The sequence below is a fragment of the Oryx dammah genome, unplaced genomic scaffold (assembly GCF_014754425.2).
Source record: "Oryx dammah isolate SB20612 unplaced genomic scaffold, SCBI_Odam_1.1 HiC_scaffold_28, whole genome shotgun sequence".
NCBI classification, from domain to species: Eukaryota; Metazoa; Chordata; class Mammalia; order Artiodactyla; family Bovidae; genus Oryx; species Oryx dammah.
Genome location: NW_024070212.1, coordinates 9,124,599 through 9,146,356, shown reverse-complemented (window position 1 = coordinate 9,146,356; position 21,758 = coordinate 9,124,599). Strand labels below are relative to the sequence as shown.

The window sequence follows — 21,758 nt, the reverse complement described above, 5'->3', positions numbered from 1 at the left end:
AATCTGATAACCATTAATCAACTATCTCTACTGATTTGCTCTACTGATCTGAACACTGCAAGTAAATGAAAGATAATTCATTTTCAAAAGTACTAATGACTTTGGGAAAAAAATGTTTTCTTAAATGTCACTCAGTGTTTGTCTTAAACAGATCATGAAGAACCCAAGTTAACCATTCTTAATACTCTATGGTCATCACTTTACTAGAAATATGCCCAGGGAGGGACAGCCTGGGGAGCTTCTGAGGCCCATCAGGTGGTCCAAGCTTCTACTGCCTGCCCCCAGGATCAGTGCCTAAAATCTAGGAAGGGAGCTGTCCTCCCTATCATTCTAATGCACATTTTCTCTACAGGCAGCTGTCACTCCTCATGCCTGTCATGTAAGTCCTACTGTATAATTTATAGCTTCCTAAGGCAGCTTTTGAAAAAGATTATTTTTTCCATGAAGTAAATTTCTCTGGTGTGGTTGGATGCATCATCTCCTCTGCATTTTTAATGTTACTGCCGAAGCTCATGGTCTGTCCCTTTCCCACGTGGACTTTTGCAATGGTCTCCTAACTAGTATCTGCCTCCAGTCTTGCCCAAGTCATCCAATCTTCCCTCTACATTGCCATTTAAGTAACCTATTTTTTTTAAAAAGAAGTATGAACCTGGGGGCTTCCCTGGTGACTCAGTGGTGAGAAACTGCCTGCCAGTACAGGAGACACAGATCTGATTCCTGGTCTGGGAAGATCCCACATGCCATGGAGGAACTACGCCTGTGCACAAGCTCAACTCCTGAGCCTGTGCACTGTAGAGCCTGTGCCCCACAGAAGAAACCACAATGAGAAGCCTGCACATAGCAATTAGAGAGTAGCCCCGACTCATGCAACCAGAGAAAAGCTTGCACAGCAACGAAGACCCAGCACCGCCAAATAAATAAATACGTAAACGTGAATCTAGTATCACTCCTCTATTTAAACTCCTTTAATGGTTCCTTGTTATTTGATAACATCCAAACTTCTGAGTACTAAAGAGAGATACTCCATAATCCGGCCCTGCTCATCTTCTGCAACTCTCACCTTTCTTCCAGATTTTATCCAAAACTAATTATAGTTTCTCAAATGTATCCAGCTATGTCATGCTTTTTGTTCTTGTACCTAGATTGTCCTTACCCATTTCACTTTGTTTATCTACGATATATTCACTAATCTGTACACTCTATTATTAGGGTGAATATTTAACTCCTCCATTAGAGTAAAAGCTCCTTGAGAACAGAGACCATTTCTTATTTACTTTTGAATTCTAAAAATAAAAACCAGCATCTGCAACATAGTAAACATTCAATAAATGTTCACTGGATAAGTGCTCTGGATAAAAAGCGTGAGCTCTATATGAATGAGACCTCTGGCTTTTCAGTCCCTTCTGTGATTCCCAAACTTCACACTGCCTGTCCTTTACTCCCAGTCATGACAGACCCACTATACCTTAATCTTATAATCATCTCCTCCAGAGACAAACAGTGGCTGCTGCTTATGGAAGTCAATGCCTCGTACTGGACCTAGGGAAGAAAGCAGGCAATACATGTTAAAAAGAACAGTTATGCTCCAAGTCTCCAAGGTGATTCTTATTCAGAATTTTCCAGTTCTATCCCTCCCATGTTCTTTAATCCTAAAGAAAGCTTAAACTGCTCCAGAAGACAATACTTATATTTCTTTTAGCTTCTTCCTAGAAACTGTTATCTTACCATCATGTTCATCAAACTTGTCAATGAGGGTACACATCCGATAGTCCCATAACTGGATGACCCCATTGTGTAAACTGGTCAGGATCCAAGGTCTTTTGGGGTGAAAGCTGAGTCCTGGATTTAAAAAAAAAAAAAAAAAAAGACAATGATCCAATGAGCAAAGCCCCAGAATGTCACCTCCTGCCAACTGTGATAAGAAAATGGGACAGCTAGGTAAAAACTGGGTTCATACATTCATTCACTGGATGCCACACATTATATGGTATCATGTGTTGGATTTTTTGTTATATTCCCTTAAATACTCCTGGGCTCTGGTTTAGGATGCAGTTACTTGCAATTAGTTGATCCTTTTGAGGCTTGCTTTTTAAGTTTCGGATGGGTCCATAGCAGCCTTTAGCCTAGACCTAATCTGGCATCACTGTTAAAGCAATACCCATTTGAGATCTCTATATGATGCCCTATAGTATTAGGAGGTCTATACTGGCCAGTGGGAACACAAATTACTCCCAGCTCTATGTGAGCTCCACGGATAGTTCTGCCTTCTCCTCTCCAGTGGTTCTTTCCCAGGCCCTGGTTTATTTCCTCACATGCGTTAGTACTCGGACAAAGGCCTGACAGGATCCCCTGCAGAACTTCAAGTTCCTCTGTGCAGTTCCTCTTCCTTCTCTAGTATTTTGTCCAGCAAATTCTAGCTATCTCGGCTTCCCCGAACTCTAAACTCTTGTCTTCTCAGTGAGACCACAGGGCTCTTCTCCCCATCCCTGTACTTCAGCCTGGAAACTCTCTCCAGGTAACAAGCTAACACAATCATAGGACTCATCTTCATTTTTTTAAGTAATTTTACTCATTTATTTATGGCTGTGCTGGGTCTTTTTCTGCTGTGCAGGTTCTTCTCGAGTTGTGGTGAGCAAGGGCGACTCTTCATTGCAGCGTGTGGACTTCTCATTGCAGTGACTTCTCTTGTGGAGCACAGGCTCTTGGGCATGTGAGCTTCAGTACTGAGGCACATGGACTCAGTAGTTGAGGCTCCCAAGTCCTAGAGCACAGGCTCAACAGTTGTTAAGCCTCACAGGCTTAGCTGCTCTATGGCATGTGGAATCTTCCCAGACTAGGGATTGAACCCGTGTCTTCTGCATTGGCAGGCATTCTTTACTACTGAGCCACAAGGGAAGCCGGACTCATCTTGTTCATTTCCCTTTTCTCAAGAGTCATTCCCATGGAGTAAGAAATGGCAACCCATTCCAGTATTCTTACCTGGAAAATTCCACAGACAAAGGAGTCTGGTAAGCTACAGTCCATTCGGGTCGCAAGAGTTGGGACATGACTGAGTGACTGAACAAGCAAGAATCACTCTCCTGCACTGCCTGTTTTCCAAAGTCTGAAAACCTTTGTTTCACATGTTTTGTTCAGTTGTGCAGATATTTAAGGTGGGAAGATAAACTTGGTCTCTGTTACTCCATTATCACTGGAAATGGGAGTCCACAGAAGTTTGGAGACTATACTTTCAGGTTTTTAATGCAATCCATATTGTTTTATGAAAATGGAGATAACATTATAATATTCTACAAACTTGTTTTCACTTAACTACATATAATGTATCTCATATAATGTATCTCATGGGGCTTCCCTGGTGGCTCAGATGGTAAAGTGTCTGCCTGCAACGCGGGAGACCCGGGTTCAATTCCTGGGTCAGGAAGATCCCCTGGAGAAGGAAATGGCAATCCACTCCAGCACCCTTGCCTGGAAAATCCCATGGACGGAGGAGCCTGATAGGCTACAGCCCATGGGGTCGCAAAGAGTTGGACACAACTGAGGGACGTCACTTCACTTCAACTTCAATGTATCTCATAACATTTTAAGTACATCTAGACTTAGCCTCTTTCTTTCTAATGACTGCAATGTACAAATACACCACTTTTTAAACTATTCTACTAATGGGCATATAAGTTTTTTCCCCTTTTATCTACCAGAAAAGATGATCCAATGAAAATGTTTCCATACATAATCCAGTCTGTTTGTATTATTACTGATTTACACTAAAGACTAGAAATGAGATTTGTTCAGGAACAGGGTATGTGCATTTAACATTTTGGTAGATACTATTTGACTACGAAAAGACTGTATCAATATACAGTCTCACCAAGTTTCTGAAGGTACTGAGAATGGGATGTTATCAGTTATTTGTTGTTTTGTTTGTTTTAGTACTTTAACACCACTTCTTTCATTACTAGTGAGGTAAAGAGTATTTTCATTTATGTATTTAACACTTTTATTTCTTCTTCTAAGCTGTCCGTTTTCCATTAGATTGCTCATTCCCCACTCTCATTCCCATTATATACAGGAACATTCATTAATAGATATTAACTCTCAAATATCTCGATATCCCCTCCCTGGCCAATTTTCTTCCCTATGCCTGATAAGGAAATTAGGAGCAGAAGAGAAAGCTGAAGAATTATAAAGACACATTTCAACTGTCCAGGAATTCTTAATGGCACTCTTCTTTGTGATCAAGATTCCCAAGAGACATAGAAACTTCTCAAAATTTATTCTCACATTAATAATGGCTCCAGTTTTTGAGCTATTGAGTCTACGCCAGTCATCTTTTATATACTTTCTCATTTTAATTCTAAAAAAGAATGTTAATTATTCATGTATTACAAATAAGGAAATAAGATTTAGAAATGTTAAGTTGCCCAAAGTCCTGCAGTTCATTACTGCTGCTGCTGCTGCTGCTAAGTCGCTTCAGTGTCCAACTCTGTGCGACCCCATAGACAGCAGCCCACCAGGCTCCCCCGTCCCTGGGATTCTCCAGGCAAGAACACTGGAGTGGGCTGCCATTTCCTTCTCCAATGCATGAACGTGAAAAGTGAAAGTAAAGTTGCTCAGTCGTGTCCGACTACCAGTGACCCCATGGACTGCAGCCTACCAGGCTCCTCCGTCCATGGGCTTTTTCAGGCAAGAGTACTGGAATGGGTTGCCACTGCCTTCTCCCAGTTCATTACTGAATGTTTCAGAATTCCAAAGTAAGCCCATATGACTGCAAATAGTGAGTTTCTAACCACTTTGCTATACTGTATCTTTAAAAAAAAATTTTTATATTAGTAAATAGTCAAGGTACAAATCTTTTCCCCAAATCTCTGCCTCTGCCATTCTAACATTCTAAGAGACTACTATTGCAATAGCAGTTGTTTGCAATCCACCTACATTCAGTGACACACAAGTTTTAGAGCTGTCATATTCAGGAAATAAAAATAAAAGATGTCCAATTAAATTTGAATTTCAGATAAACAACCAAAAATACTAAAATGTTACTTTTTATCTGAAATTTAAATCCATTCAGTTCAGTTGCTCAAGAGTCTTCTCCAACACCACAGTTCAAAAGCATCAATTCTTCGGTGCTCAGCTTTCTTCACAGTCCAACTCTCACATCCATACATGACTACTGGAAAAACCATAGCCTTGACTAGATGGACCTTTGTTGACAAAGTAATGTCTCTGCTTTTGAATATACTATCTAGGTTGGTCATAACTCTCCTTCCAAGGAGTAAGTGTCTTTTAATTTCATGGCTGCAGTCACCATCTGCAGTGATTTTGGAGCCCCCCAAAATAAAGTCTGACACTGTTTCCACGTTTCCCCATCTATTTGCCATGAAGTGATGGGACCAGATGCCATGATCTTCGTTTTCTGAATGTTGAGCTTTAAGCCAACTTTTTCACTCTCCTCTTTCACTTTCATCAAGAGGCTTTTGAGTTCCTCTTCACTTACTGCCATAAGGGTGGTGTCATCTGCATATCTGAGGTGGTTGATATTTCTCCCAGCAATCTTGATTCCAGCTTGTGTTTCTTCCAGCCCAGCGTTTCTCATGATGTACTCTGCATAGAAGTTAAATAAGCACGGTGACAATATACAGCCATGATGTACTCCTTTTCCTATTTGGAACCAGTCTGTTGTTCCATGTCCAGTTCTAACTGTTGCTTCCTGACCTGCATATAGGTTTCTCAAGAGGCAGGTCAGGTGGTCTGGTATTCCCATCTCTCAGAATTTTCCACAGTTTGTTGTGATCCACACAGTTAAAGGCTTTGCATAGTCAATAAAGCAGAAATAGATGTTTTTCTGGAACTCTCTTGCTTTTTCCATGATCCAGCGGATGTTGGCCATTTGATCTCTGGTTCCTCTGCCTTTTCTAAAACCAGCTTGAACATCTGGAAGTTCACAGTTCACATACTGCTGAAGCCTGGCTTAGAGAATTTTGAGCATTACTTTACTAGCGTGTGAGATGAGTGCAATTGTGTGGTAGTTTGAGCATTCTTTGGCATTGCCTTTCTTTGGAATTGGAATGAAAACTGACCTTTTCCAGTCCTGTGGCCATTGCTGAGTTTTCCAAGTTTGCTGGCATACTGAGTGCAGCACTTTCACAGCATCATCTTTCAGGAGTTGAAATAGCTCAGCTGGAATTCCATCACCTGCACTAGCTTTGTTCATAGTGATGCTTTCTAAGGCCCACTTGACTTCACATTCCAGGATGTCTGGCTCTAGGTGAGTGATCACAGCATCGTGATTATCTGGGTCATGAAGATCTTTTTTGTATAGTTCTTCTGTGTATTCTTGCCACCTCTTCTTAATATCTCCTGCTTCTGTTAGGTCTATACCATTTCTGTCCTTTATCGAGCCTATCTTTCCATGAAATGTTCTCTTGGTATCTCTAATTTTCTTGAACAGATCTCTAGTCTTTCCCATTCTGTTGTTTTCCTCTATTTCTTTGCATTGATCACTGAAGAAGGCTTTCTTATCTCTCCTTGCTATTCTTTGGAACTCTGCATTCAAATGGGTATATCTTTCCTTTTCTCCTTTGCTTTTTGCTTCTCTTCTTTTCACAGCTATTTGTAAGGCCTCCCCAGATAGCCATTTTGCTTTTTTGCATTTCTTTTCCATGGGGATGATCTTAATCCCTGTCTCCTGTACAATGTCATGAACCTCCGTCCATAGTTCATCAGGCACTCTATCTATCAGATCTAGGCCCTTAAATCTATTTCTTACTTCCACTGTATAATCATAAGGCATTTGATTTAGGTCATACCTGAATGGTCTAGTGGTTTTCCCTACTTTCTTCAATTTAAGTCTGAATTTGGCAATAAAGAGTTCACGATCTGAGCCACAGTCAGCTCCCGGTCTTGTTTTTGCTGACTGTATAGAGCTTTGGGATCAGAATAAAAGTAGCAGTACAGGATCCAGGAGAGGGGAGGAGAAAGAAACATGGGGTGAGCCAAATGAACCTCCTGCGGTGCGTTCATCACTACAGTTAAAGCAAATCCCAAGGGCAAACCAAAGGCGACAGGACTGCAGGTGAATCGCCGCCAGGCCTTAAAGCCTCCCTCTGTCTCAGGTTCCTCTAGGTTCGTACGGTGGGCCCAATTCAGCCCGTTAAATGTTCCCTCTCTCTTCCCCAGTGACAGGGCTGCCCCTGACATCCAGCCTCCGCGCTCCCGCTTTTAATCTCCATTACCTTTGACCCGCGCACTCTTGGTCTCAAATTTGGTTAGCATCCTTCAGGCTCCGAGTTGTTAATCCGAGTCCTGACACTCCCTGCCGCCCTATGGTTGCCTCCACGTCAGCGTCCCTCCGCCTCGACTCCCGGAAGTTCCACGGATACGAACTTCCGGCCCCAGGAGCTCCGGGCCATAGAGACGGAGCCAGGGTTGGCCTAGAGAGGACACTGCTGGAGAAGGTGGGAATTGAGGCTTCCGCTCAGCTGAGAGGCAAGATGGCCACCGCTGGGGGCGGCTCTGTGGCCGACCCGGGAAGTAGGAGTCTTCTTCGCCTTCTGTCTTTCTGCGTCCTAGTGGCAGGTGAGGCCTCCCCTGCCCGTGAGCTCCAGGCTGTAAGGAGAACCCTCCGGATCTGCCCAGCCGCTAGCGCTGCCGTCTCCCATCTGGTCCCAGCAGCCCCTCCGTCCCCCCACCCTGTAAATCCTCTTTTTTTCGTTCCTACGACAGAAGTTCCCCCTTTGCCTGGACTTGAGGGTCCCTTCTCCCCCGCGGCAGGTCAAGTCTCCCGATTTCCTCTTCCAGGCCTCTTCTTGAACTTCCAGCTCAACTCTCTCCCACTTTGTCCGGATACCTCGTTTCCCCCACGGCCCAGCCACCCCACTCAAAATCAGAAAGGACAAGTGTTAAGAGTTCAGCTTTCTTTCCAATGCGTTTAGACTTTTAAGATGAAAGCGCCTGGTTCTGTGGGTGCATTGCGGCGCTAAGGAACGTAGATGCCTTATTTCTTTCTCGGTTAATTCCACCGTAAACACGTGTCCCTGTGCTTCACCTCGGTTTGTCCCATTAATAAAGTGAGACTAAGGTAAGATATTAGTTCTCTTAACTGTTAATGCTGTGAAATAATGACTCAAGGAACTTTAGGTATTTATAATGTGCACAGGTGTTTGCCTACACGCATTTACTTTCTGGTATATGAGGCCCTAAAATGCAAACATGCCTGTTTATAAACATGATGATACCTTCCCCCAAATTGAGATTGTTTGTTTTAAAGACCTCCAAAGGAGAAACTGGGCTTCCCTGTTGGCTCAGTGATAATGAATCCGCCTGCTAATGCAGGAGACGCTGATTAGATCCCTGGGTCGGTAAAGATCCCCTGGGGAAGGAAATGGCAACCCACTCCAGTATTCTTGCCTAGGAAATCCCATGGACAGAGGAGCCTGGGGGACTATAGTCCATGGGGTCACAAAAGAGCGGCACTGGACTTAGTGACTAAACAACAACAACAACAAAGGAAAAACTAACTGCCCCACATTGTGGGCACACAGAAATTACTTACTGATATTAGATTAACTGGCAGGGTATATGGCGTAAGTTTTCTCCCAGTTCTGTTCAGATTCCTGGGAAAATGTCTCAGGGAAACTTTTGTTGTTGTTGTAATCTATATTCTTAGACTGGCACCAGTTTATTAACTAATTAGTGATGTATATACAGAGTAGAAAAATGGAAGTTGTGGTTGAGTATGCAACCAGAAGCAGGTACATCTAATGTTAAACGCCTTTGTTTTGATGAATCAAGTGTTTTCTCTTTAAGCTTCAGTGTCAGTTGCTTTATGATTTGTAGCAACCCTCTGTGGTACATAGCTGAGTGCATTTATTTGTTCCAGTAATGTTCCCAGGCGGTGAGAAGGGTAGACATCAGTCCCATTTTGCAAAGTATGATATACCCAAAACCATTCAACCTAGTTGTGGTATGACAGAGGCTATCACCAATGTCTTCCAATTTCTTCTTACATTTTTTATCTTCTGATCAGGTTTGTGTGAAGGAAACTCAGTGGAGAGGAAGATCTACATCCCCTTAAATAAAACAGCTCCCTGTGTCCGTCTGCTTAATGCTACACATCAGATTGGCTGCCAGTGTGAGTTGAGATTGGGAACTGTGTTCGTGGATGTTGACATGTCAGTCTGTGCCCTGGGTGTAATGATTCAAGTCTTGTGGGGAACCTCAACACAAACTAGGCGATGAGGGTAGTAGGTGGTAGAGAACCATTTGTCAAACCAGGTGAGGTAATTAATAAGAACAAACATTGAGGAAATACTACATACTAAACTTCTTATATGTGCATCTTATTTAACCATCACAATGACCTCATGAAGTAGCTCTCCCTGTTATTACCCTCCATCTTACCAGTATGAAACAGAGACTCAGAGAAGTGAGTAACTTCTAAGATTGTCCTGCTGGTCAGTGATGAAGCTTGGATTTGGTGGTCTAAGTTCTAATCTAGGACTCTTAACCACCCAGTAAGTTAGGTAGAAAGCTATACTCTTTCTTAGGAGAAAAAGCCTCATATTCTATGAAGTCCAGTCATCATCTGCACTCTGAATGCTCTTTTTGGAACCAAAATGAGCTTCTTTAAGGCAGTGAACCCTTTGAAGAAGAAGACATTGAGAAGGCCAAATAGTTGCAAGAGGACATAATAAAGCATTTAAATTTGTCTTTATGTTTTATAAATGTGTCCCACGTCAACATGTTATGGTTGTAAAACTACGAGAGGAAAAAAATTGTAATCAAAAGGCCGAATTCTCCAGTTCCTTGCTACTTAACCTGTTGTCTTCAGATTTTGTTTGTTGGATAGTAGCTTTGGTAGAATGTAGTTTTTTGCAGGGATGCAGGAAACTTAAAGTCAGATCTTGGCTTCTTCATCAAATTGGTTCCCTCTGAATCTGTTCGTTCCTGTAAAAATGGTTGGAATATAAGTGCACAAAGCTGAAAGTCAGAGCACCTTTAATAGATGTTTATTGGTGATGCTAAGTGCCATCTCAGCAGTACTTTGTAATTGTCTGAAACCTTCTCATTTGGTTGGAGAAAACTAGACACTGGAAGTGAAGAACTTGCTCAAGGTGGCAATTACTGTTCTTCTACCCACCCATCCCTTGGCTATATCCTGTGTTAATTATCCATGTCCTTGTTATAGCAAGTACTGGGAGTGGGTTAACTGGTTCCAAACAGCTCCAGGTAAAATTTTTGTTGGACCTCGTTCTTAAACTAGTCTTGTGAGGAGAAGGGAGTCAGGTCCAGTGTGGACTGAGATCGGACTGTACTGCTGGTCTTGCTGGAACTCCACTTTAGTGCAAAAAGCTAGGCTCCCATCCTCCTGAAGCTGAGCTCTACAGTATCCCCTCTGGCACTGAGTCATTCGGCTACATGTCCTTAGAGCAGCCCTGTGGGAAGCAAAGCAGTAGCCTGTGGAGATAAAGCGATGGAGCCAGTATGGAGAGGCGAGAGGAGAGGGGCTGGTCTCTGGCCACTTCCTCATTAGGATCTTGTTTCCTTTTCAGCCTATTTATTTCTAAATCTTACTTCATATCTGTCCATCCTGAGCAAGCTACACCCTCTTAAATTTAGAGTAAAAGACCTAGGTTTGATTTTCTGTTTCTAATGCTCTGTTTCTATTGGACCCTTTTAAAAGTGCTCAAAAAGGGTAATCTGTAGCTTTCTTTGTGTTCCTTTTCTTTAACTCTTTCCCTATGGTATGAGATACTGCCAAGTTATCCGTAAAGCATGCTGGAGTAATATATGTGTCTGCTCCTGGCCTGGGGTGAACAGCCTAAGGTCTTTGGAGATGCTTGGTCCCCAGAAATGAGAGGACTTTAATATCAGCACATCTAATCTCTTTGAGGTCCATCATTTGGGAAGTTCTGTTCTACAGATCTCCTTGAACCTCTTGATTTAACCTTACCCAAAACTGACCAAAAGCAAGTGAAGTCTTACCCAAATAGGGCAAAGGAGTGGAGATCCATGGAAGCTATGGGGGCACGGAAGTCTGCACAGAGGAAGATTTAGTGCTGGAACTCCAGGCTTGACATCTAGAGCCTGCCATTTCCTGGAGAAAACACATATTTAAAAACTTAGGTGTCTACTAGAATCTCATATATAAGCCTTAGTGAGGTTGAGGGACGAGGACAAGAAAATGAAGATCACAGAGCCTTTCTGACATTTAACAAGCAAGGCCTGTAATAAGACTTCTGAGCTCTTTTGTGCTCCATTTCTTCCTAGTAATCTTCAGATGGAACCAAGGCAATTCTGCCCTTCAGTTTCACTCTAGAGTTGGCTGCATTAACCCAGCGTCCTGTCACATTTTGGAAGTGGGGGGCGGGGTGCGGTGGTGGTGGTGAATAAGCTGCAGAATCAGTGAGGCAAAGTCAGAATTGTTAGCTGTAGATGCTTTAATTTAACTCATTCTATCCTGGCAGCTTCCATTAGTGGGGACACAGGGGTTATCCACGTAGTAGAGAAGAAAGAGGACCTGCAGTGGGTGTTGACTGATGGCCCTAACCCCCCTTACGTGGTTCTGCTAGAGGGCACACTCTTTACCAGGTAAGAACTCGGTGTTCCTGCTGGGGAAATGCATCCAGACAAGGGGAGAGTCAGTGAACAGTCTTCCAGCTTGTGAGTGTAAGCTGCCCTGGTCCTGCCAGGCAGGGGGTGGGTTGGTGCTCAGATCAAAAGATGTGCCTTCAAAAGGAGTCCCAGTGACCTTGTAAGTAGAACTCTAGGTGCGTAAGGACCCCAGGAAGGAAAGGGATGTACAGAGACAGGGTAGATGAGATGAAGCCTTGAGCTCGGATTAGGTCACAGTTTTCATTCAGAAGCTGAAAGACAAGAAGTGAGTCAGCAGTGGTGATTCCCCTAATTCTGCATTTGTTTCCACCCTAGAGGGCAGGATGTCAGGCTGCCTGATAATCTCCCTGCCTTCGTTGACGGCATTGTCGCCCCATTCCAGGGATGTGATGGAGAAGCTGAAGGGGAGATCTGACCGAATTGCTGGTCTTGCAGTGTCTTTAGCCAAGCCCAGTCCTGCCTCAGGCTTCTCTCCCAGTGTGCGGTGTCCCAATGATGGGTTTGGTAAGAGCCCCAGTGGGTCAGGGCAGACTGCTGTCACCCAGAGCTCATCGTTGCTTCGTTCTCTGGGGGGTGGAGGTTATGAAGGAGTACGTGTTGTGTATACTGTGAGCAGCTGCCTCCCACACAGAAGATTTCTTTGTCTTTGCCACTCATCTCTTCTGTCTCCTGCTCCCCCATCCTCTGTTTACCTTCCACTCTCCCTTTCTGTCACATGTTCAGATCGCCAACTGGCTAGCCTAGGGGTCCCTGATACCAGTGTGTTTTACTGTAGGTGATGAGAAGTTGATGCTTGCTTCTTTTTGAGTCGCTCCCTCCTTTGGAACTCTTAGTCCCAACCCTGTGATATCCTAGCCCTCCTCCCTTACCTGGTTTCTAAGTGCTTGGTGTCCCAACATCCTGTCCCCTGTCCTCCCTTTCAGGTATTTACTCCAACTCTTATGGGTCACAGTTTGCTCACTGCAGAGCCTTTCAGTGGAACAAGGTGGGCGACGGCTTGGCTTATGAAGATTTCAGCTTCCCCATCTTTCTTCTTGAAGACGAGAATGAAACTAATGTCATTAAGCAGGTAATGACTCCGCCAGCTCTTAGCACCTGTTACTTAGAATTATTTGTTAGGCTCTCCTCCTGTTTGGAGGGAGCCTCATTGTACTAGTCTACCCTCTGAAAGGCCGTTGCTCCAAGAAGAGCCAAGAGGTTTATTTTTTTCATGTTCCCCTCTCCTGTTTCTCTTCTGCCTTAAAGTATAACATTAAAGGCTTTTAGACTAGAACAAAACATAAATAATATTTAATATGAGATAAGCTGTAGAGCCATGATTAAGAACACTTTGTATGGTAAGAAAGAGCACTGGACTAGGAATTGAGAGATTCAGTTTAGTAATTTCTGAAGTTCTTTTTAGCTCTAGTATTCTCTAATTCTTAGCTAATGTTCTCTAATTTTGATACACAGAGCAGTTAAGAGGTTTGTGCAAAAGTTTCATGGTGAGTTGATGTCCAGGCTGTCTTGAATTTGCTTTTTCATCTCCCACTTTGGTGCTCTTTACAGCAAATCATACTAGAAACAGTGACCAAAGCTTCATATTGAGCCAGGCCATTTGGTATAGGGTAATTTCATCAGCCCCAGCTAAGTCATTGAGTCTGTGACCCTTGGTGACTTGTTCTCTTTGACCTTATAGCCCCTGTGGTTGTACCAGACAGGGTACAGTCCTGTAGCTCCGGGACAGATGTGGGAGCGGCTGAAGGATGGAGCCGGGCCCTTCTCCTTTTGGGGGTATGGGAGGGACGCTCCAGCTCCAGCCTCACCGGGGTCCTCCTCCTCTTGTAGTGCTACCGAGATCACAACCTGAGTCCAAACGGCTCGGCGCCGGCCTTCCCGCTCTGCGCCATGCAGCTCTTCTCACACATGCACGCTGTCGTCAGCACCGTCACCTGCATGCGACGCAACCTCATCCAGAGCTCATTCACCATCAGCCCAGGTGGGGCACGTCGGGGTGAGCTGGCTGCCCCGGGGTGGGCCAAAGGGGCGGCCAGCGAGCGTGGCTGAGCCCGCTGTAGGGGCTGGGTGGGGTGGGCCCAGCAGGGGGCGCTGGGCAGAGCAGGGAGCACCTGGCGGAAGAACCAGAACAGTTCCACACAAATCAAGGTAGGTTGTCTCCAGCGGCAGAGAAAGTAACGTGGAAGAACGGAGCCAGAGAAGTGACTCGCAGAGTCCGTGGGGCCCTGGTCAGAGGCCACCTCCGTAGCCGCCTTCTCCCTTACTGTGTCCTGTTCAGAAGTCGTCTGTGACCCCCTGTCCGACTTCAACGTGTGGAGCGTGCTGAAGCCTATAAATACATCTAGGACGCTGGAGCCTGATGACAGGGTTGTGGTGGCTGCCACCCGAGTGAGTGTTGGCCCGGTCGGGGTGGGCAGGACTGGCACAGAAAGGACAGGGTTATCAGGCGTCTAAGTTGCTCCTGTGGGGAGCCTCAGACGGAGCAGGCTCTGGAATGTGGGCATCTAACGGTTGCCCCAGGATATGGATGTTTTCTTGGCCAGAGCAGGGGAAGCGGGAACTAGGGTCTGGCTCGAATTTCCATTTTCAAAGTGTACCCCCTCCACCCTGTCTGCTGCGCCCAGCTGGACAGCCGTTCTTTTTTCTGGAACGTGGCCCCAGGGGCTGAAAGCGCCGTCGCCTCCTTCGTCACGCAGCTGGCTGCAGCTGAAGCCCTGCAGAAGGCACCTGACGTGGCCACCCTGCCCCGCAATGTCATGTTCGTCTTCTTCCAAGGGGTGAGGGCTCTTTCGCTGGGGTGGGATGGCGGGAAGAAGCAGGTAGTAAAGGTGAGAAGGGCTGTGGTTTGGGGAAGATCTCAGCACTTGGCCTAGTTGTTAACTCAGCTTCTGGAAAGTCTCCCCTTCAGGCTCCCTCATCACAGGAAGCATTTGCACCCTGACCCAGAATTGCTAAACTGCTGACTCCCTCACTCCCCCACTGATGCAGTCTATTTTATTCTGTGGACCCAGGAGCCCTGAGGCTCCCGCCTCTCCCTACCGCCACCACAGCCTGGCCACGGAGTAGGGGAACCAGCATCTGTCGTTGAGTGGGTGGAGGTGAGGGGAGAAGCAAGAAGCAGGCGCATAACAGCTGGTGTCCGCCTTGGGCCTGTGCCCCTGTTGCTCTCCCCATGTCTGGGCTCAAGAAGTCCTGAGACACACATGTGAGGCCTCGCCGCAGCTGGGAGGCAGGGTAGGGAGGAGGGCAGGGTCGTGTGACTCGGCTGGCTGGCAGCTGAGATAACGCAGACAGTAGTAGCCTTTGTGCCTAGAGCTCTGAGGATCTGGCCCCAGGTCACTGAGGCTGCCCTCATGCTATGGGATCTCTGTTCCTTTTCCCACCCGTCTGTGCCCCTCAGGAAACTTTTGACTACATTGGCAGCTCGAGAATGGTCTACGACATGGAGAAGGGCAGTTTTCCTGTGCAGCTAGAGAACATCGACTCATTTGTGGAGCTGGGACAGGTGTGTGGGACGTCTCCTCCCCCTCTTCCTTTCCTCCTCAAAGCTTTCCCTCAGCTACTCCCTTGTCCTCACTGAAGGTGCTGCTGTCCCTTGATTTCTGCTCGCACTCCTTTCTTCCTGGTATGGGCCAGAAGGGGAAACTAACTATAAACGTTGCTCCTTCATCTTACTTCCAGGTGGCCTTAAGAAACTCACTAGAGCTTTGGATGCACACAGACCCCATGTCTCAGAAAAATGAAACTGTGCTAAACCAGGTAACCTGAGCATCTCTCCCCCTCACTTCCTGTTTCAGCAGCTCAAAATATGGGCTTGCCCTGGCCTTAGCCCCACCAGCCTCCAGGGCGTGTGACACAGGACCTTAGGTTGGGTGTTGACTAAAGGGTGAACTCCCCACCTGTTCCAGTTCCCTGGGAAAACCATGAGCTCAGCTCTTGTCACTATTCCCTGGGATGGGTAGTTCTCTGATCATTCGGTACCTAGCGAACTATCACTGCCCACTTAGGACAGGGTGTGGGTGTCTCCTTTCTTCCCTGCTACCCCAAGGACCTGGCTGTCCTGCTTACCCTGCCCCATTCTAGCTGTGTCAGACTCCCTACCCAAACTGTTTTCCACTTTCCTCACTCCTTGTTCAAGACCCTCCCTCCCTCAAAGTACAGCTATAGGTCTGTTTTATCCCTGAGGCCCTCTTCCTGCCAGCCCAGCTTCAATACCACCCGTGCCTCCTACAGCCTAGAGTGGACTACTGGTATGGCACTCAGCACTGTTTTGTATTATTTTTTGCTTCTCCAGTTCTGCACATTCTGCACAGTAAATAATAAGTAAGACATCGGCTAAGACAATGTCCTGAGGACAGTTGGGTTTACCTATAAGTATGGAAAAGAAAAAAAAAACAACAACAAAGATCTCTTCCTTTGTGTGGTGATTTAAACAGGATAGTAGATGCTGCAGGAAAATCCAGAGAGGCTTGATACCAAAAGGCTTGCAGGATTTAGATCCAGGTGGATTTAGGGCTACTTTGAAGGTTGGGGAGCGTTGCAGGTCTGAGGGCCCTCCTGCTTCCTCCCCTCACAGCCTCCATCAGCTCGTGCCTCTCCTCTCCCAGGTGGAGGCACTCTTGAGCACCCTGGAGCAGAGCGGCGCTGCTGTCCCCACCGTCGTCCTCAGGAGACTGAATCAGTCCCAGCCTCTGCCACCGTCTTCTCTGCAGCGATTTCTTCGGGCACGAAACGTCTCTGGTGTTGTTCTTGCTGACCACTCTGATTCCTTCCATAATCTGTAAGAGTTGCCCAGCCCGCCTCCTTGACATTCCTGAAGAGAGTCTGTTCTGCAGTTTGAGGTCCGCAGAGGAACAGAGTCCCTGTGTCGAGAGGAACCCCTGCCCGCCCCTATCCCCATGCCACCCTCTCCAGAACCGCAGGTCAATCTGTGCTCTGTGCTCAGTGTCCTCTTCTCATCCCACACGATCCTCTCAGTGGACTAGATGTTCATTTTAGAAAATAGTCCTCAGCTGAGTCCCTCCGTAGCTCGGCACTCCTCACCCGTGGTTCCACCTCTCCACGCTCTCCAGGGGCCCGAGTTCCCCAGGGCTGCCAGCAGAGGGCATCGGTACAAATGCCCAGTACAGTGGGGATGGGAGCCCGTGGCTGGAGGACATGGAGCTGTCCCTGCCCCGGGGCTGGCCCGTGGGGGACACAGACGGTACTCACTCTGGAATGTCACATGTTCTTACTGTGTGGCAACTGTGTGTGGTTCAGTGTGGGTGTAAACATGTTTCTGCAGCTGAGGGGGTTCCAGAGATATGGGGCAAGGCCATGCTAGTCACTTTTCTGCCAGTCCTGACACCTCTAAACTGCCCCTAACTCGATGCCTGGGGCAATGGGACTTTACTCAGGCTGGACTGCTAGGCCCCCAGCCTCCCTTCCCTTCTTCCAGCAGGCCAAGTGAGTTTCTTTTTTTTTTTTAACTTATTTTTTTTTTTTGGTGGTACTGGGTCTTTGTTGCTGTGCAGGCTTTCCTCTAGCTGTGGTGCGTGGGGACCACTCTGGTTGCGTGCTTGGGCTTTTCAGTGTGTTGTGGAGCACGAGCTCGAGGGCTCGAGGGCTCGAGCAGCTGTGCTGCCTGGTCTCAGTAGTTGGGGCCCCTGGGCTCTAGAGCACAGGCTCAGAGTTGGTGCGTGGTATGTGGTGTCTTCCCGGCCCAGGGATCGAGTCCGCATCTCCTGCGTAGGCAGGCAGGTTCTTCACCTCTGAGCCACCAGGGAAGCCCCCAAGGGAGTTTCTGAATCAAAATGTATAAGCTCTGGTTCTCCAGCCTCTGCCCAGTAGCACCTTCTCATTTATTTGGGGTGGCGACAGTTCTAGTATGTAAGATCAGCTTTCTTCTCCAAACCTATCTTCTGTACTACCGTGTGGTTAGAGGTGGTCCATCACGTGAGCACACGCTGGACTTGACCATGTGATCGACTTGATTCCTTGTGGGGCAGGCTATTCAGTGATGGTAGAGGCGGGGACCTCTCTCCTCCTTCCTTCTCTTCTGAGATCTGCCTCCTTGGGGCTCCAAGGAGTATTGAGGTGGTTTACCCCTGTGTAGTGTTACATGTCTGTGGACAGGCCTGCTCGTCACCCTCCGCTCCCAGCCACCTTCAATATGAATGTGCGTTGAAACAATCATACGATTGCTCTGATAATGTGTGGTAGGGTTCTCTCAGCCACCCTCCTGTATCTCTGACCCAAGTGACACAGGAGTGTTGCTTATGTTTTGGGATCTCCCAGGAAGGCACAGATTCTGCATCTTGGTCTCACTTGCCTCTTCTGTCTTGTCAGTCGCACAGGCTTTGTGTTCAAGCTCTCCCACCTGCATTCCTCCTTCCCCATCCTCTGTTCCTTCTTCAATATGAAGTCCTGATCTTCTCTCTCCCCTCATCCTCGGATGAGGGAAAATGAGACCCTGAGTTCCTACAGAAGGGACAGTGGAGGGAGGAAAGGGCCGGGCCCTGGCTGAGTGCAGCCAAGGCTCATTCCGGCTTTCCTGGCAGCTATTACCAAAGCATTTATGACACCGCTGAGAACATTAATGTGACCTACCCTGCAGGGCAGAGCCCTGAAGAGGACCTGAACTTTGTGACAGACACTGCCAAGGTAGCGCCCAGGCTGGGGGGAGCATGGGGCCACAGTGCACGAGGCTCACGTGTTAGTGTTGGGGGTCAGGGAATCTGGGCCACTCGGCCCCTCTGCTCGTCCCGCAGGCTCTGGCAGGTGTGGCCACCGTGCTGGCACGCGCACTGTACCAGCTCGCAGGAGGAGCCAGCTTCAGGGACACCATACAGGCTGACCCCCACACGGTAGGAGCAAGTGGGCCCCGGTTCCTTTCTGTCTGTCTTCCCTGGTGGCTCAGACGGTAAGGCGTCTCCCTGCAATGCAGGACCTCTGGCTTGGGAAGATCCCCTGGAGAAGGAAATGGCAACCCACTCCAGTACTCTTGCCTGGAAAACTCCATGGATGGAGGAGCCTGGTGGGCTACAGTCCCTGGGATCGCAGAGTTGGACACGGCTGAGCGACTTCCCTGGCACACAGTGGGCTACCGCATCCTGCATCCTGGTCCCCGCCTGTCTGCCACACCTTGGCATCTAGCAGGCCTGGATGTGTGGGTGAGGACCACTGATGCCCTGGGTGTTCCCCCAGCGGGCCTCATCTGTGTCTTGTCACCAGCCACCATTTTCCCTGCCCCAGTGTCTGGCCAATCTGGTTCCTACCCCATGACTGAAATCTCCACTAATAAAACTTTGCTTGGGCTCCAAGTCTCCCCATATCTCCATCCTAGGTTACCCGCCTGCTCTATGGGTTCCTGGTTAGAGCCAATAACTCATGGTTCCAGTCTATCCTCAGGCCGGACCTCAGGTCCTACCTGGGTGAGTACCTGGTGTGGGGTGGAGTCCTTAACCAAGGGAAGGGATACAGAAAAAGTCATCATTTTGACTTAATCTTTACTTCTTTGTTTTCCTATTTTCTTGCCCCCTGTTTTCCTTTCCTCCTCCTGAAATTTGTTGGATTCTCTTCTCTTGACTTTCTCTTCTCTGGCTGCTGCCAATCTTGGGCTCTCTCTGGCCCTGCCCATCTGCACCTCCCCTCGCCCCCTTCCACCCACTGAATCCCCCCTTTCCGTGTGGTCTCCGCCCAGGTGACGGGCCTCTTCAGCATTACATCGCCGTCTCCAGCCCCACCAACGCCACTTACGTTGTACAGTATGCCTTGGCTAACTTGACCGGCAAGGTGATAGACCTTACCCGAGAGCAGTGCCAGAACCCGAGTCAAGTCCCCACTGAAAACAAGGATGTGAGTGGTAGTGGACATCAGAGGGGACCCCAGGGGCCCCTCCACCCCCCCTCCGCTGGGACGGTTGCTGGATCTCCTAGGCTTGGTTGGACCCAAGGGATTGGGGTGGAGAGGTGGAGGGATGCAGCCCATTGAACTCGAGTACTGAAGAGGCAGCACCCTGGGTCAAAACGGACTAACCAAACGGTAAAGGGAGTGGGTGAGCGGTCTGCATCAGCCCCTTGCTGTGACCTGTGTCCTGCGCAGCTGTACGAGTACACCTGGGTTCAGGGCCCTTTGAACGCCAATGAGACGGACCGGCTCCCCCGGTGTGTGCGTTCCACGGTACGCCTGGCCAGGGCCTTGTCCCCTGCCTTTGAACTGGAGCAGTGGGGCTCTACCGAATACTCGACGTGGACCGAGAGCCGCTGGAAAGACATCCGCGCCCGGATATTTCTGATAGCCAGCAAAGAGCTGGAGGTGAGAGGGGGAGGGTGGGTGGCAGAGGTTCTCTTTGACCTCTCTCTATTGCCTCTTGTCTCTTACCCCTGCTAGCTCTCATTTGCCCCCAAAACCTGCTGCACACCTGTCCCTGGTCAGCCAGCATGCGCCGTTAGGAAGCTGGTCCTCACGGACAGTTTGCTGATGTGTTCGTCCTGGCCATGTGCACCCATGGAGACCCGAGGAGACAGTATGGAGCCCTTCCCCAGCTCCACTCCCGCCCAGCACACCCACCTACAGAGCTAGAATGTCACTCTAATGCTTATTGAGCACCGGTCACAATCACGTTATTGTTCATCAGAGAATCAAAGTCATGGCCCTACCTTCAGGATGCTTAAAATTTAAGTAAAAAATGCAAAAGCAAGGACAGAGGTATTTTACTCCTCTTCCCCAAATGGGGAGACTCAGTCCCCAGACTGGGGAGATGTTGCCTGTGATGGTTCAGTACTTGGTGCTTAGAGCCAGCCCTGCCTCCCCACCCCAAGCAGTCACCACAGCTGCCTGGAGTTCTGAGAACACCTTTCTCCTTCCCTGCCCACGCCCTCCTGCAGTTTATCACCCTGATCGTGGGCTTCGGCATCCTCGTCTTCTCTCTCATCGTCACCTACTGCATCAATGCCAAAGCCGACGTCCTTTTCATCACTCCCCGGGAACCAGGATCTGTGTCTTACTGAAGAGGACCCCAGCTTTTCCTGCCAGCTCTGCAGTTTGCTTCCTAGATCATCTGTCCCACTGGGACATAAACCACTAGTTTGTCATGGAACCTCTCTGGGCCTGGCTCAGACTTGACGTTGACATAAAGCAGAACTGCCCAAAAGAGACAGTGAGAGATAATCGAGTCACCCACCGCCCGCATCTCCCCTTTGCTGTCTGCTCGTCCCCGTCCCCGTCCCCGTTCCTTCTTCCTTGCCCCTGCCTGATCCTGGTATGACAAATAGAAGCTTCCTGCTCCTGTCTGACTCCTGCCCCATGGTGGTTTAGAGCTGCCTGCCCTAACTTCCCCTTCTTCAGCGTCTGTTTTCTCTCTCCTTCCTGTCTTGTGCCTCCCCATGCTCCCTGCTCCCGCCTCTCCCTTCCTGACCAGGAAGGACATGAAGGGTTGAATGCCAGGAACAAATGACAAGGAAGCCCTCAGGAGGACAGGGCCATCTGTGGGCTGAGCCTTCTGTCTCCCTCCAGCTGTCCCGTCTCCAGGCCCTTAGATGGCACATCAGGGGGGTGTGCTGCCGGGGGGCATCCCACTTCCAGCCCACAGTACTCAGTTGTAATTTTTATTATGCTGTAATATCTATTTTTGTTTCTTTTTTTTCTTTGTGTGTGTGTATGTGTGTGTATGTAAATATATAAATAGTGAGTTTCATTAAAAGAGACTGCCCCACACAACCCGTAACATTACCTGTTTTTTTCCCCAGCCCCCTTGTTCAATGACCCTACGTTAGAGACGTAGAATTGCAACCTCCCGTTCTCTCTTCTCAGTCCCCAGAGGGTCCCAGGAGTATGACTGTCAAAAATAGCAGACACTCTAGCAGAAGTGGCCTTCTGGCCACTGGTTTTCCTCTTGTGAGAGTGATGTGAACAGTGTCTTGCAACTCTGTATTTGACAGACATTTCTTTCCTTATCTGAGACCCAAGCTGGGGTACAGAGATGAATGGAGTACTGCAAGCAGCCCTGACCCTTGAGTAACTCACATCTGGGGGGAAGGGAGAAACAAACAGAACTGGGGTAATAAATGGAGAAATCACAGCCTCTCCACAGTGCTCTGGCAGCACATGGAGGGGTTCAAGGCAGTGGTGGTGGCATTTAGAAAGCTGTGGAGAGGAAGCACTTGGGCAGC

The 21,758-nt window shown here is 48.0% G+C and overlaps 2 protein-coding genes across 4 annotated transcripts in view; one reads left to right on the top strand and one right to left on the bottom strand.

Moving 5' to 3' along the window:
* The window catches only part of COPA (COPI coat complex subunit alpha), a 45,152-nt gene extending 37,777 nt beyond the window's left edge, over positions 1-7,375 (bottom strand). For both annotated transcript variants that reach the window (XM_040230111.1, XM_040230112.1), the window contains exons 1-3: positions 7,230-7,375; positions 1,726-1,839; positions 1,466-1,539 (exon numbers count right to left, since the gene is read on the bottom strand). In XM_040230111.1, the coding sequence (XP_040086045.1) occupies positions 1,466-1,539; positions 1,726-1,839; positions 7,230-7,269 (228 nt within the window). In that variant the 5' untranslated portion in view covers positions 7,270-7,375. The remainder of the gene's footprint in view (positions 1-1,465; positions 1,540-1,725; positions 1,840-7,229) is intronic.
* Positions 7,376-7,437: 62 nt separating this feature from the next.
* NCSTN (nicastrin) lies at positions 7,438-21,306 on the top strand. 2 transcript variants are annotated; one of them, XM_040230113.1, is made up of 17 exons: positions 7,438-7,572; positions 9,023-9,127; positions 11,463-11,586; positions 11,993-12,114; positions 12,534-12,679; positions 13,438-13,588; positions 13,886-13,995; positions 14,232-14,384; positions 15,008-15,112; positions 15,289-15,366; positions 16,215-16,387; positions 18,147-18,249; positions 18,357-18,452; positions 18,932-19,019; positions 19,289-19,443; positions 19,690-19,902; positions 20,475-21,229. In XM_040230113.1, exons 1-17 carry the CDS (start codon positions 7,488-7,490, stop codon positions 20,595-20,597), a joined length of 2,130 nt encoding a protein of 709 aa, XP_040086047.1. In that variant the 5' UTR covers positions 7,438-7,487; the 3' UTR covers positions 20,598-21,229. The 2 variants fall into 2 exon arrangements, with proteins under 2 accessions (XP_040086047.1, XP_040086048.1); XM_040230114.1 differs by lacking the exon at positions 7,438-7,572 and adding an exon at positions 7,600-8,074 and having other exon boundaries at positions 20,475-21,306.
* Positions 21,307-21,758: the final 452 nt, after the last annotated feature.

Bases quoted from the DNA above. Each gene is read 5' to 3' on its own strand.
- NCSTN (XM_040230113.1), top strand. From the start codon at position 7,488: ATGGCCACCGCTGGGGGCGGCTCTGTGGCCGACCCGGGAAGTAGGAGT. The intron at 14,385-15,007 runs GTGAGGGCTCTT...TGTGCCCCTCAG, and splicing joins TGTTCGTCTTCTTCCAAGGG to GAAACTTTTGACTACATTGG. The intron at 16,388-18,146 runs GTAAGAGTTGCC...CTTTCCTGGCAG, and splicing joins TCTGATTCCTTCCATAATCT to CTATTACCAAAGCATTTATG.